Below are 12,883 nucleotides of genomic sequence, written 5' to 3'. Positions count from 1 at the left end.
ATTGAACTGGTGACTGCTGTGAGCGACAAAGACCACATTGCTGGTTTTTACCTCTCGGACGGTGTTTCCGAAAAGGTTCTCTGTTCAGCGACCCAGAAAGGTGTGGACACAACACAGCCCATCGCATCTGTGATGTCTGAGAACTGGTTTGTTTACTCCTTCTTCGGCGATGTTACCGACGAGCGAGACTTCTGCCAAGATTTCCAACTTGTGATCTCGGAGCTTTACGAGTCATCTATCCCCAACGACCGCGGTCCTTTGGATTACGCTGCAGACTTCTCCAGTCTCAATGGTGCTATTGATGCCAGCCCCCCCGCTTCCTCACGTTATCCCCCAAGCCTTCATCATCCCTGAGCCTATATTCCACATGGCTGTCACCCAGACTCGCCAGGGAATTACTATCCGCCAGCTCCTTTGCACTCTGCCAGAGTCGAGCTCCATCGTTGGCATTCCTCGGCCTGTTCTAGATCCCCGCCGCCCCGTCGACCGAGCCCCAACCGCTTCCGAGGCAGTGGAAGGTCTTTTCCGTTATGCCCCACTGCTCGAGTTTGATGGCAAGTGGTTCATCACTCATGCTCGTGATGTTTCAGATATCAAGACAGTACTCTCCGAGCCCACTCTTCTTGAGAGTACCAACCTCATCTTTGCATTCGGTGGCGATATTTTCGGTACAAGAGCCACCCCTAGCCAAGCCTTTGATGCTCTTGGCAAGAGCTTTTCCAGATTGCAGCTCGTTCTTACAGTGGTATCGTTGGCAATCGGTGTGGCTTTCCTAGCCCCCATGGTGAGTCATCCATCTTTGTTCCTTTGCATCGTCGATACTAACAATATAATTCTTAACCCCAGAAGAAGCAGGTCAACTTGCTGTGGAAAGCGAATTAGAGATCCGAGGTTTGACTTTGGCTGGAGATGCATGTACCTAATATGACGCTTGTTTAAGAATTTAGTTTATAGTTTCGACAGCATTCAATCTAAGATCAAGACCCTGCTGGTTGCAGCATATCGCTCAAATGGTGCCCCCTAAGCACTGTCAAACTATACCCCCCAGGGCTATATTGTTTGTTTCACCGCATTGATGATTACGGAACTTCTTTGGAAAGCATACTGTAAAAAAATTGTTCAAAAAGGATACTCCAGGTCCACAACCGTTTAACTCCACCTTGGAATGCTCTTTGTTCTGATTTGACATCAGGAGAAGTAAGATCAAAAGAGGAGATTTCTTCACCCCCAGAATGAGTTGAGTATGCCTAGTCAGTTAGAGTAAGTCAAGTATGCGGATTTTCATACTTAATCTTACAAAGGGTATCTTAGACCTGCAAGGCAAACATGCCTCCTCTCTCCATCGGATGGGGCAAGAGACTGGGAATCACCTCTTACCAAGCTAGAATGGTTGATGGTAGGCCCATATCATCCAGGTCTAACACGAAACAGTGCTCAACGAAAAGAAAGCCCCAAGGGTGAGCCCCAAATGGGCTGGCCACAAGGTATAGTTGAAATAAGCCTGCGCTGGCGCATGCGACTGGGTTAAAAGCAAGTAGGCCAAGGAGATATTTCCCGCAACAAGCCCGAAAATAAGGGACTGGTTTCTTGTATGAATTGAAAGCATAGCAAGATTTTCGCTCCATTGAAGCAAACCAACAGCCCAAATGATAAGTAAGGCAGTGCAACTGAGGTTACGTCCGACCATAGCGTCGGTTGCCTGCTGGGGCGTAGTATATAGTGGTGGATTCAGGGGTGGGCTTAAGACGACATGGTTGATGAGAGTAACAAGACACATCACGCCGAGACTGATGATAGCATAGCTGTGGGCATTGAGTTGTTCAGGCGAAAGGGCTGTCATTCTTGAGAAAATGGTGAAAATAGAAGCATATGTGCAAGCAGATGAACTTTTTTGGTGCCCGAGCTGCAATAGTCGTGGCTTCCGACCGGCAGCCTATTGGCCTGAGTTTTGCCATTATCGACAACGTCTCGGAATAGATTGATCCTATTTATGTATTTCTTCTTTAGTGAGTGGCGTATACCCACCCATGGACCTTCGTCCCATCAGAGAAATATATTGATTTTGCACATTTAGCAGTCCGTCTTTGGTCCTCTGCATGAAGAGCCACATTTATCTAGGGCTGATGAGTGAACCATTTTACAACTCTATCTCATTTACTATTATTTTTTCAGGTACTGGAATAACTCCATTTATCGCCCTTTAAGACCCCATTGGTCCCTGCCCCACATTCGGATTAACTTGTGTAATGTACAAGTATCCGCACAGCCATCCCCATCATTATTCCTCGCCTAGCGAAGCTCAGTAAACATCCGCAATAATCGTGACTAGCTAGTGACTCGCTGGTGACTCTCTGAATGAGATTTTAAGCTCTATTTTATCCCGTGCCTATTGCACTAGTGTCCGGTAGGGCAATTTTCGAAGACACAAGCCATTACTTATTATGCTTTGTCTACCTAGTCACCCATCCTCACATCCATCCTTTTTTTCCCTCAGAAGACACGGGATCCGTGTCATAGCACGTGCTCAGAACACTTTGAATGTCATCCTGTGCCAGTTCCCAAATTTTATCATCGTCAGCGACCACCCAGGCACTTTGGAACACTGGACCACCACCATCATTGACATTAAAATATTTGAATTATCCAATTTTTAGCTGTACTGCAGTTAGATATAAAAAATCATTAATCTAATTATAACCTGGCGGTTAGGTAAAAAAAATTCTAATTGACCTGATCTGATCTGGCTGTTAGCCACTCTACTATTTATATTAATATAGTTAACCAAGCAGCCGACAGGTTTATTAAGCTGATTAAATCTCATTTATTCTTATTTCATTAAATAGCTTAGTATAATAAATCTTATATCACATCTATATCTATACTTTATTTACTTTCTGTCTTAAGAATATAAGCAGTTTTATATATAACTCAGGAGTAATCTTCTTGTCTATGAAGAATATAACAGATCTGAGGTTATATAACCTCGGATCCCACTACTTCTCGGAAAAAAGGTCACATAGCCATAAATATACTCAATACACAGATCTACGTTTCTCCTTCCATAATATGCTTTGTTAAGGTGGGTAAAACTGCCTACCACTCTTACGAAGTTGAGCAAGAGTGACGGGAGGTCTGATCAAGGGCCTGGACAATTTATCCAAAAACATTCAATTAAGGCTCCTCGTTTGCAGGGAAGGTATAGCTGCAAGGTAAGAAACAGATGTCTAAGAGTAATTCGCAACCTTTTTATATAGGTATCCGACCTTCCCGTTCAACTTTTCCAAACAAAAAAAATATCATAATCACAGGGGTATAAGCCAGTGTTCCGACTGGGATCCAGGACTGTCTAGGATACCCATTAATGGCAACTCCCTCCCCCGGCGATAGTCTACTGGCCTGGCCTCTGTGTCTTCGCATTCCTCGCATTCCTCTCCCGCCGCCACCGCGGCGACTGCGTCCGCAGCACGACGAGCATCGACCCAACAGCCAAGAGGTCCAACAAAGCCAGTCCCAGGAAACAGTAACCCCAGCCCATTCGCTGGACGAGCGGGCCCACCACCACCGCCGCGACCGCCGCGCCGGGACTGCGCAGCATGTTACCCAACGCGAACGCCCCCGCGGCCTGCTGAGCCACGCAAAACGTAAGGAAGCTGTTGGAGGCGACGAACATCCACGACATGCCGAATCCAACTACGGTATGTGGTATTAGCATAACAAACTGATGTGCAAGACGTCTCGGGCCCGGGCATCTCCACATACCTAGGAAAGTCGCAATCAGAGTTGCCGCCGGATGAATGGAGTAGCGCACGAAGAAGCCGAAACAAATCAGCCCGACTGAAGCGACTCCGAGCCCCCAGATCTGGTCATCAAGACGCATCTCGGGCGTGACGCGCTGGGCACCCAACTTCTGCTCGAGACGCGTGCGCTGCCAGTCGGAGAAGCGACCGCCGGCCATGGAGCCGATGATCATGGCGACGCCGACAACGACATAGCCCGCGCCGACGGCGCTGGTGGACCAGCCGTAGACGCCCTCCAGAGCGGAGGGCAGCTGGATGGCAATACAGAAGTAGGAGGAGTAGAGCAGCGCTGTGTTGACGCATGCGATGCCGATCGGGGGGTAGGAGAACAGTCTCCAGTAGCCGTGCAGAGTGGGCTTCGGTGGCAAGAGGCCCCGTGCGCTCTCCTCTGCTTCCGGAGATATCCAGCGCGGCGGCCAAAGGAGCCAACTTTTGTCAGCGTAGAGGCCGCCGTTGCCGACGCGGGCTCGTAGGGTTTCAGGGAGGAAGAAGAGTAGGGCCAGCCACAAGACCGCGCCGGAGATGGCTGTAGAAAGAGGTATGGTATTAGTAGTCTGCTATACAAGCACATGGTGCCGTGAGGCCATACCCAGGAACCCAAAGATCCATCTCCACGAGGTATTCCCCGCTATGGCGCCGCCGATCAAGGGTCCGAAGATTGGCCCACATTGCGGGCCGAAGAGAAAGTACGACATCGCCCGTCCGCGCTTTTTAGGCTCGGTGATCTGTTGTAGGAAAAGGAGATATATTAGTCAGTGGACCAGATTTGCTCTACCGGAAATAATTACTTACATCTGCGACTGTTCCTGCGCCCAGTGAGACCACCGCGGCTGATCCAAACGCCTGAACGATGCGCAGAACGATGAGAGCTCCATAGTTGGCCGGGATCACGGCCAGCAAGATGTTAGCCGCAATGTAGACCAGGAGTGAAGACAGGTAGAGCGGCCGTCTGCCCCCACGGTCGGCGAAGCTGGACCAGAAGAGGGGCTGGTTGGTGGATTAGTAGGTGCATCGATGTACGACAAAGGAGATTTGTGACGCACCCCGAAGGCAAACACCACCATAAATACGGTCACCGTCACATTGATCTCGGTTGCGGTCACATGAAAGGCATCTTCAAGGACCGGTAAGGCCGGGAGATAGATGTTGCCCGCAAAAGGCCCGAGGAACCCTGCAATAGTGACCAAGGTGAGAATCAGGCGTTGGCGCTGTGGCGACAGGACGGTGTACGCAGAGGTGTGCGGTCGGATCTCGGCTACTGGGCTATTCTCCTGGGCGCTTGCAGGGACAGGGTCTAGGGGAGCCGGCAATTGCGGTTGAGATGCGATCTGCACCTCTTCTTGTTGGTGTTGCTTTTCGTCCGACATGATGGTCTGGTCGAAGGTGGTCCAAGGGGAAGGTGAAAGGGGGGCTACTCTCTTGCCTAGCCCAAAAATTGCTTGAGTTGACTCAATTTCTGCCCTATGCCGGGGCCCATGGCCGGAGAATGTCTTCTAATAATTTTTCTCAAGCACCGCCCAGATGACAGTCAGCCTCTTTGATCATCACCCCCCCATGAGGTATGGATATATTGAGGGAGCGAGCGTCACAATTCCGGACTTTGGCGAGGTTAGCCCAGGCTGAGTGGGGCAGCTGCAGGATCGGAGCGCCATATGTCCCTCGTGATTTTAAACCGCGCAAATTTGCTCAACTAGTGGCTCGCAGCCAAAAACACGAATGGTAAAATCAGCTCATGATTGCGCGAGAGGCTAGATAGATGTGATGGCTGGCTACCCCGCGACACATATTGGCCACCTCATGCGGACATGTCGTAGTGGTGAAGACCATGGACTTGGCGCAACAATTGGTGGCTAATAGCAGGGATAATGTTTCTCTCAATTGCATGAGCTAGTCGGCAAAATCCCGTCTATGGCAGTATATCAACCCCAGGATTTGTCTTGACTCGAGGGTTTATTGCGACCTGATTTCTTTTTTCTCAACATCACTTGCTGCACCTTGGCTATTAACCTGCCATTATGTCTGTGCATAACCGCGGGTCGCTCGAGCACTATGTGTCCGGTCCTCATGATCATGACAGTGGCAAAAGGGTTCTGGCCACCCAAATCGCCGTGGAGGGAGATGTCGAAGCTCGCGAGCAGCAATCGGCCAGCGACGGGGTTTTCAACTCCAAACGCGCGCTGTGGGGTTTTCTCGTGCTCTGCTTCTCGGTAGGACCAGGCCTGTCAAGTCCCTCTGGCTGCGACGCTTATCATTGAATTTGAATAGACTGGGCCAGTATCGGGAATGTCGTCGACGTATGCGTCGGCGGCTATTCTCTCCGCGGCTAACGTCCTAGGGCACCAAGCAGGGACCAACAAGCCGTGTCCCCGACGCGGCACGAATATCAACTGCGTGGTTAAGTTCGGCGCCGGCGAGATTGACTATGCGAGCTATACGTAAGACTGTCTCCTGGAATTTCTCTGCACACCCGTCGCTGAGTGATATGACAGACTGTACCTCCGTGCGATCAGCCGTGCCACCGAAGGCGTGTTGGCGATCATCACCGCTGGGATTGCGGATTATTGCGGTATGTACCTGTTGCAATGAAGCACGCCACTACTGGATTACAGGCTAATGAAGAGGCTAAGACTACCGCAAAACCATGATGATGACCTCCATCTTCCTGTTTGGCATCCTGGCCCTCCCCTTCGCGGGGCTCACCGGGCAAAGCTACAGCCATCTGACGGCACTGTCGGTCCTGTACTGCGCTCTCACCACTGTGCAGGGCATTTACACCGTCATAGAAGGCTCCTACATTCCGATCTTCATGCGCTCTACGGGCTGGTTCCGGACCTCGGTGGTGGGACGCAGTGACAACAGCACCGAAGGCCGGATCTGGCAGAAGGGTGTGTCGGTCAGTGTGCTGGCGCTGGTCTCGAGCAACGTCGGGGCTCTGGCGGCGCTAATTATCGGCATCATCCTCGTCTATGGTCGAGGCTCCTATGTGGCCGTGGGCTACTTCAACTACCTTCTCGCGATCACAATTGCGGGATGCATGACAAGTAAGCATTGCTCGCTCCCTCCCCTTCCTTCCCCACGCAATCGCCAACCTCTAACCAACCCCCCATCTAGTTCTCTTTGCCATCCTCGGCCACTGGCTCCTTCCCAATGTGCAAGGCAAGAAGTTGGAGCGGCCGCGCGACGCCCTGACCCTTCCCATCCGCAACTGGGTGCGCCTCATCCGACACGCTCTACGCTACTCGGAAGCCTTCAAGCTGTGTATTGGCTGGGTTCTATGGAACACGGGATACAGCAACCACCTTTCCATCATCGGCTCACTCTTTCTCCAAGTGACCGGCATTTCGCGCAGCTCCGGGGTGTACTCAGTTTGGTCATTCATGAGCGTGATCCTGGCGTGTGTGGGGAGTCTGAGCTTTATGTTCCTGTACCCGCGGGTGCGCCTACCTGTGAAAGCCTGGGCGTACACCCTGCTGGTCATCAATATTCTGTGCGTGTTGTGGGGGTGCATCGGGATGAGCCCGCACGTCACCATTGGCTACAAGCACGGCGCCGAGTTCTGGGTCGAGCAGGTGCTCTTTATGTCGACCAGCAGCGCCCTGCGCGCCTACAACCGGGCCATCTATTCCTCGCTAATCCCGCGCAACGCTGAGGCCCAGTTCTTTGGGTTGGAAATTACCCTCGATTTGGCTACGGGGTGGATCAACCCGCTGGTGATGGGGGTGATCCAAAACCGCACGCATAATCTGCGATTTCCGATGATCCCTAATTTGTTGCTCATGCTGGTGGCGCTGGGGTTCTACTACTCCGTTGATATGCGCAAGGGAATCGATCAGGCGAGGATACCACTGGAACTTTAAGTGGAACCAGAGGTAGGAGCTTTGGATTGTGGCTCTGTAAGACTCAATGGTTCAGAAATCGGTCTAACGCGGCTAGGAGGTGTCGAGGCTGGATGCCATTTTGCTGTATGACAGAGGAATTAGATGGCATGATTGCAATTCCACGGGTGAGGATTACCGATTATGGCTAGGATAGACTCCTAATGCCGGACATACAGAGTCTTCGTCTGATGCAACTCTCCAAAATCCGCATGGGATGGTTCGGTCAAAATGAATTGTCACTACCACTATTTGGGGGCTTTCACTTCGACAGTCCGTCAAATCAGAAAAAAGAGTAGACCGAATCTAAAAAAAAAAAAAAAAAAAAAAACAAGTCACGACAGAATGAGGTGACAGCGTAGAGAGTAAGCACTAGTCCTCCGCGAAGCACTCCGTAGTCTACCAAGGTGCCCAGAACTAAGCTACAGTAAACAGCTACTACATAGTAGCGCACTCATAAGCCAAACTCGGCGATATTTGTCCAAATAAACGAATGCCAAGCCACTATCAGCAAAAGGTGTGGCTCGAAGTAAAAGCCTGTCAAGCTCTCAAGGAAAACGCCAGTCAACGGGGGTTTGTGCAGCCAGAGTCATATCATGCTCAAAGTAGTACCAATACCGTCAATTGTACCCCCTCTCCACCCCCACCCGCCACCCAATATTCACTTCGTGTTTAACGGACAGGGAAAACTGCGCTTTGATTGTCCCTCATGTCTTACCCTAATCCAGAAATGCCTCACGCTCACTCCTGATTATACCGACTGAACACGAGTCGCAAGCCGCGAGGGTGTAGAGGTCCCGCCTGAGTCGTACCCCCATATGTTAGCCAAATCAACATATCGGCTAAGAAGAAATCACCCTGGAAAGGACATCTTCGTCTAAACAACGAACATACGAAAAGGAGGAAACGATTCTTACAGGCACCATCCTGGGGACCCAGCTCTCATCCAATCTCCAGATCAGCTTATCAAGCAATCCCACAAGCAGGATGCGCATCTGGAGCATGGCGAATTTCTCGCCGAGACAGGCACGCGCCCCACCATGAAATGAAATGAAGTTAGCCCTCGCTTTGGCCCGACGGTACGTCCGCATAATTTCCTGGTCGGTCGTACCCCAGCGAGTCGGCTGGAACTCGTGGGCCGAGGAGCCCCACGCTTCCTCGTCGCGATTGGTCGCGTAGCTGTGATACCCTACATACATGCCCTCGGGGAGCTCAATTTCGTGGCCGAGCTGGGTAGTTTGGGCCACTCGTCGGTTGATCAGTTGTGAGATTGGTGGGAAGAGGCGCAGGGATTCGAGGATGATGGCCGTCAAATAGGGAAGTCGGGTCCAGTCTTGATGCGTTGCTGAGATTGTTGTCAGGCCAGAGGAGCGGATTTCGTCGCGGAGGCGCGACTGAACATCCTGTGTGCGATAGCCTATGTTAAAATAACGAATGATAGTATACATCAAGCCTCGTCTCGGGGCTTCGGACCTGAGTGTGGGAGGCGGCTTACCGGATGTTGGGCCAGCAGGTACAGGGTCGAAATCATCAGTAACTGCGGGTTTTCCTGTCCTGCCACATACAGAACCATCAGGTTATCGCGGAACTCCTTGTCCGACAAATTTTCCTCGCGCCAGGCCTGCGCCAGACGACTACCGAGGTTGCCATCGAGCTGGTGCTGGTGGTCAGCGCGGTCCCGCAGGATCGTGGACTGCAGCGCGGCGGCGAAGCTGCGCACTAGCTGGCGGGCCCGTATTCGAGAAGGGATGAGCGCACTCAACTGATCCAGCACGGGAAAACTCATGAACAGAGGCCGGAATAGGTACTGTTTGAGGGTAAGCTGCAGCTCGTAGAGGGGCGGCGCAGGCTGGTCCCCCATCATGGTTCGCGCAACATCTGGCTGGCCCAGCACGCAATGCAGAAGATTAGCACTTGAGTACCGCTGCAGGACCTCCTGCACGACAACTCCATGTGACCCTTGTGCACTCTGTAGGTGAAGCAGCCATTCGCAGAGCTGCTGGGTATGTTCCACCAGTGGTTCGACCGCAAATGCATTGGGCAATAGGCCGGGTTGCACCACTCCGCGATATCGCCGCCACTCCTCGCCATGCGCGGAGATGATGTTTGATCCTGTGTAAGACAAATCTGCTCAATACTGCGCATGATTAAGGCGGCAGACGGAAAGCAAGCCAAGGGACCAAGGACCCGAGACCAAACTCACCTAAGAACTCGGCCAAGACACTGTGTGGAATTTTTTTCTGGTTGCCACTCTTGTGGTAGATATCCTCTCGCTTGAATATCTCCGCAACGAGCGATGGTCGCTGCACGAGTACGTTCCATTGGCCGGCGAAAAAAACCTTGACGGCTCCCTTCTCGCGAAGGAGAGGGGCGATGTAGTGCAGAAAGACTTCCTCCTGGTCGACATCCTTGATCAAAGGGAGTAGGCTTACCCAGAATGGAACCGCGGGCACACCATAAGGCTGCTGCGGAGGGGCGAGAAAGCTGTAATAGAGTGTTAGCAGAAGTCCAAGGAGCCCAAGAAGGTATGGAAGCATCGCGTCGACATGCAGACACTCTCTGGCCAAGGTCGGGGTGAGATATGCGCTCGGTTGGACTGGGTGACTTCTTCCATCTCCGAATCCTGGCTCCTCTTTATAGACCTTGTTTTAGCGAGACATGGCCGAGTGGACACCTTGCCGAGGCTCCCAAGCCGGCGTCCAACAGTCTCGAATCGGTGGTCGTATATTATTCCTTTTGACAAGAGTGTCAGTAGAGACTGCATGCATGAGAGAGTATATAGTTCGCCGAGCCTTTCCGTGCAACTAGACCCTTGTGAAGCCCCTTTTCGAGCGTGCGTTTAGATCTGCTTGTACCCCCTGTCGTCTTCTCCAATACTTACAGCCCCAATTATCTTCTCTTATCGTCTGCTATCCACCTCCGTCCCAATGGACAGTCATTCTTTTTATACACGGGCATTTGCCAGTTATATTCGTACTGGCGAAGGCAACCTTATCCAATCGTTCGGCTATGATAACGTCCGCTTGCAAGAGGCGTGGTTCAAGTTACAACCCGTCTTCGCGACGCAGGAGCCAAGCTTGTGGCATGTGTTCTCTTACAGGTGGGAGGATGGAGTACACATCTCTGTCTATGAGCTGCAGCAGCCACAGGGGGTGTTCGGCGTGGTAGTACGCGACCTCTCCGCAGATCGCAAGTCGGACGAAGTCTTTGCTCGATTACTGCTCAACCACCTGAGTCGGTATGGCGACGAGCTGACGAAGCCGGTCTGCTGCAATGGGAAGCTTCTTGCGGATCGCCTGGTCGAAGTGTTTGAACAAGACCTGCTATTTCAGCCCCCCGGTTCGCAGTGGGACGCGGTTGGTAGGGTCGCCATGCGCGAGACCATATCATTTTTCACATCCCGAGAGCTTCCAGTTGTGATGTGTCTGCCTGCTTTCCCCTGCAAGTCGTCGAATCTCAACAAGGTGGGCGGCGTGGGTCCGGATCGGGGAGAGGAGCTGGCGTTGCGGCGGCTACACGAGGTACTGGGTCGTATGCAGGAGATCTACGTCCCTGGGGCATATCTCTGCATCATCAGTGACGGACATGTCTTCAGCGACTGCAGTGAGTCGTTCACCCCAAGCTGTGTCTTTTTCCAGTCACACGTACTGAACACAAATTTCTATACCCCTAGTCGGCGTCGATGACACCCAGGTGGACCAGTACGGCGCGCAACTGCAGAACCTGAACCGCGCCATCGACGACAGCAACTGCCAACGCATCAGCTTCTTATCGCTGCCCGACCTCCTCGAAGGCGGGCAGACGGGCAACGGCCTCCCCCTCCCAGCCTTGCAGCACCACATTCCCACCGATCTGACAGGTGAATCTGAACTCTGTCGACAGATGTTGCTGCACATGTGCGGCTCCAACCCGGACGGCCTCCGCAACCAGATCCTGATGCAGAAAAAAGACGTGCTGGCGCTCTACAGGGGGTTTGCACGCTTCATGCTCGAAGACTTGGAGGAGCACGCGGTGGCGCGGGGGCTCTCTCGCTCGCAGCGCAAAAGGTTGGCCGAGAAGCTGGCCTTCGAGATGGTTCTGCGCAACCAGGCGTACTCAAACCTAACGGAGCTTTTTCTGCCGCATTTTCTGCGATTGTCCATTCACGCCCACGCCAACCGCGGGCCAAAATTTGGGATCTGCCTTTTTGACCGAGCCACGACCCGCCTCATCCGCCGCGTACACAAGCTCGCCGACGGCCTCGGGAGCTTTGTCGACGAGGCCTCGCCGCACCAACTCCACATCCCCACCCCCTGGCATAACTGCGTATTGCAGTTCGCGGGACACCAGGTTGTCTGTGTGGCGAAAGCCAAGCTCGTCCGGGATGCCCTGGCTAGCGGTCAGGTGCGCGGGGATTGGGTGGCGGCCGATGTGGCGGCGGGTCGCGGGGGTTACTTTGCGCTCAGCTGGGTGGAGGAGGACCTGGTGGTTCGCGGCGCCTCGACAACGATGACGAAGTCAGCAATTGAGCCCGTAGTGATAGGCCTAGACTCTCCGATCTCCCCAGCAACTGATACTTTCGGCATCGTTCCCTCGGTGGCAGGCATGAAGACAGCGACAACGGAGCCGCGAAGCAGCATTTGGTGGGGGTGGACATATCTGCGCAGGCTGCGGCGGTTCCTTGACTTTCAGCGCAAAGCTACTGGGGTTTCCTGAGAACTCATCGATTGACATAACATAATCTGCGCTACATGGATTCCTCGGGAGGAGCTTTGGATCCTCACTGACCCTCTTCTGCATCTATGGGGAATAAAGGTCACCGCCGGGCTTATTTGATGGTGCGCGTAGATAACTAAGCACTACCTTTCCCCTGTACATAAATTATGATTGCAATGCTTTGAGTTTGAGATTTGTGCTTGATTCTGGTCGGATGGCTTGGTGTTATACTTGACACCTTCGGGTTTTTGTTTATTTTGCATACAGTCACTCACCGTGTCTGACCTATGGATGCCGCGTTACTCCCTTCCCTATTCACAGTTTCTGGCTATCTTTTGACAGCCCAATGATCTGAGAATCTTTTGTGAATTGCATTCGGTCATTACGATTGCAGGATCGTTGCATGCAAGTCGCGAAGCGAGACCAACCAGGAACTAATGAGCTACTGCACGAGATTAAGACGGAATATAGTGATGCGAAAGGCCGGTGGATATAAGACCTCGGTTTGCTGTTTAG

General features: G+C 52.5%; 5 protein-coding genes across 5 annotated transcripts; 3 read left to right on the top strand and 2 right to left on the bottom strand.

Moving 5' to 3' along the window:
* Positions 1-132: 132 nt before the first annotated feature.
* On the top strand, positions 133-882 carry BO72DRAFT_491976 (EMC1 family protein; the record flags this gene model as incomplete). Its single annotated transcript, XM_040948237.1, has 3 exons — positions 133-292; positions 339-784; positions 847-882. 3 exons carry the CDS (start codon positions 133-135, stop codon positions 880-882), a joined length of 642 nt encoding a protein of 213 aa, XP_040805756.1.
* A 2,294-nt stretch (positions 883-3,176) lies between these two features.
* BO72DRAFT_444262 (putative bicyclomycin resistance protein) lies at positions 3,177-5,269 on the bottom strand. The gene is made up of 5 exons (XM_040943765.1): positions 4,841-5,269; positions 4,590-4,784; positions 4,387-4,522; positions 3,760-4,323; positions 3,177-3,690 (listed from the first exon to the last, which is right to left on the bottom strand). The coding sequence occupies exons 1-5, from the start codon at positions 5,162-5,164 to the stop codon at positions 3,389-3,391; spliced, it is 1,521 nt and encodes a 506-aa protein (XP_040805755.1). The 5' UTR covers positions 5,165-5,269; the 3' UTR covers positions 3,177-3,388.
* A 348-nt stretch (positions 5,270-5,617) lies between these two features.
* Positions 5,618-7,913, top strand: BO72DRAFT_482919 (MFS transporter). Its single transcript, XM_040947761.1, has 5 exons — positions 5,618-6,004; positions 6,063-6,232; positions 6,287-6,363; positions 6,425-6,838; positions 6,909-7,913. The coding sequence occupies exons 1-5, from the start codon at positions 5,813-5,815 to the stop codon at positions 7,652-7,654; spliced, it is 1,599 nt and encodes a 532-aa protein (XP_040805754.1). The 5' UTR covers positions 5,618-5,812; the 3' UTR covers positions 7,655-7,913.
* Positions 7,914-8,413: 500 nt separating this feature from the next.
* Positions 8,414-10,209, bottom strand: BO72DRAFT_474452 (cytochrome P450; the record flags this gene model as incomplete). The annotated part of the gene is made up of 4 exons (XM_040947266.1): positions 8,414-8,473; positions 8,590-9,075; positions 9,168-9,799; positions 9,876-10,209. The coding sequence occupies 4 exons, from the start codon at positions 10,207-10,209 to the stop codon at positions 8,414-8,416; spliced, it is 1,512 nt and encodes a 503-aa protein (XP_040805753.1).
* Positions 10,210-10,568: 359 nt separating this feature from the next.
* BO72DRAFT_474451 (isocyanide synthase family protein) lies at positions 10,569-12,260 on the top strand (the record flags this gene model as incomplete). The annotated part of the gene is made up of 3 exons (XM_040947265.1): positions 10,569-11,316; positions 11,393-12,139; positions 12,219-12,260. Exons 1-3 carry the CDS (start codon positions 10,600-10,602, stop codon positions 12,258-12,260), a joined length of 1,506 nt encoding a protein of 501 aa, XP_040805752.1. The 5' UTR covers positions 10,569-10,599.
* Positions 12,261-12,883: the final 623 nt, after the last annotated feature.

The sequence above is a fragment of the Aspergillus fijiensis genome (genome assembly GCF_003184825.1).
Source record: "Aspergillus fijiensis CBS 313.89 unplaced genomic scaffold BO72scaffold_4, whole genome shotgun sequence".
In the NCBI taxonomy this organism is placed as follows: Eukaryota; Fungi; Ascomycota; class Eurotiomycetes; order Eurotiales; family Aspergillaceae; genus Aspergillus; species Aspergillus fijiensis.
This window is presented reverse-complemented; position numbering and strand designations above follow the sequence as displayed.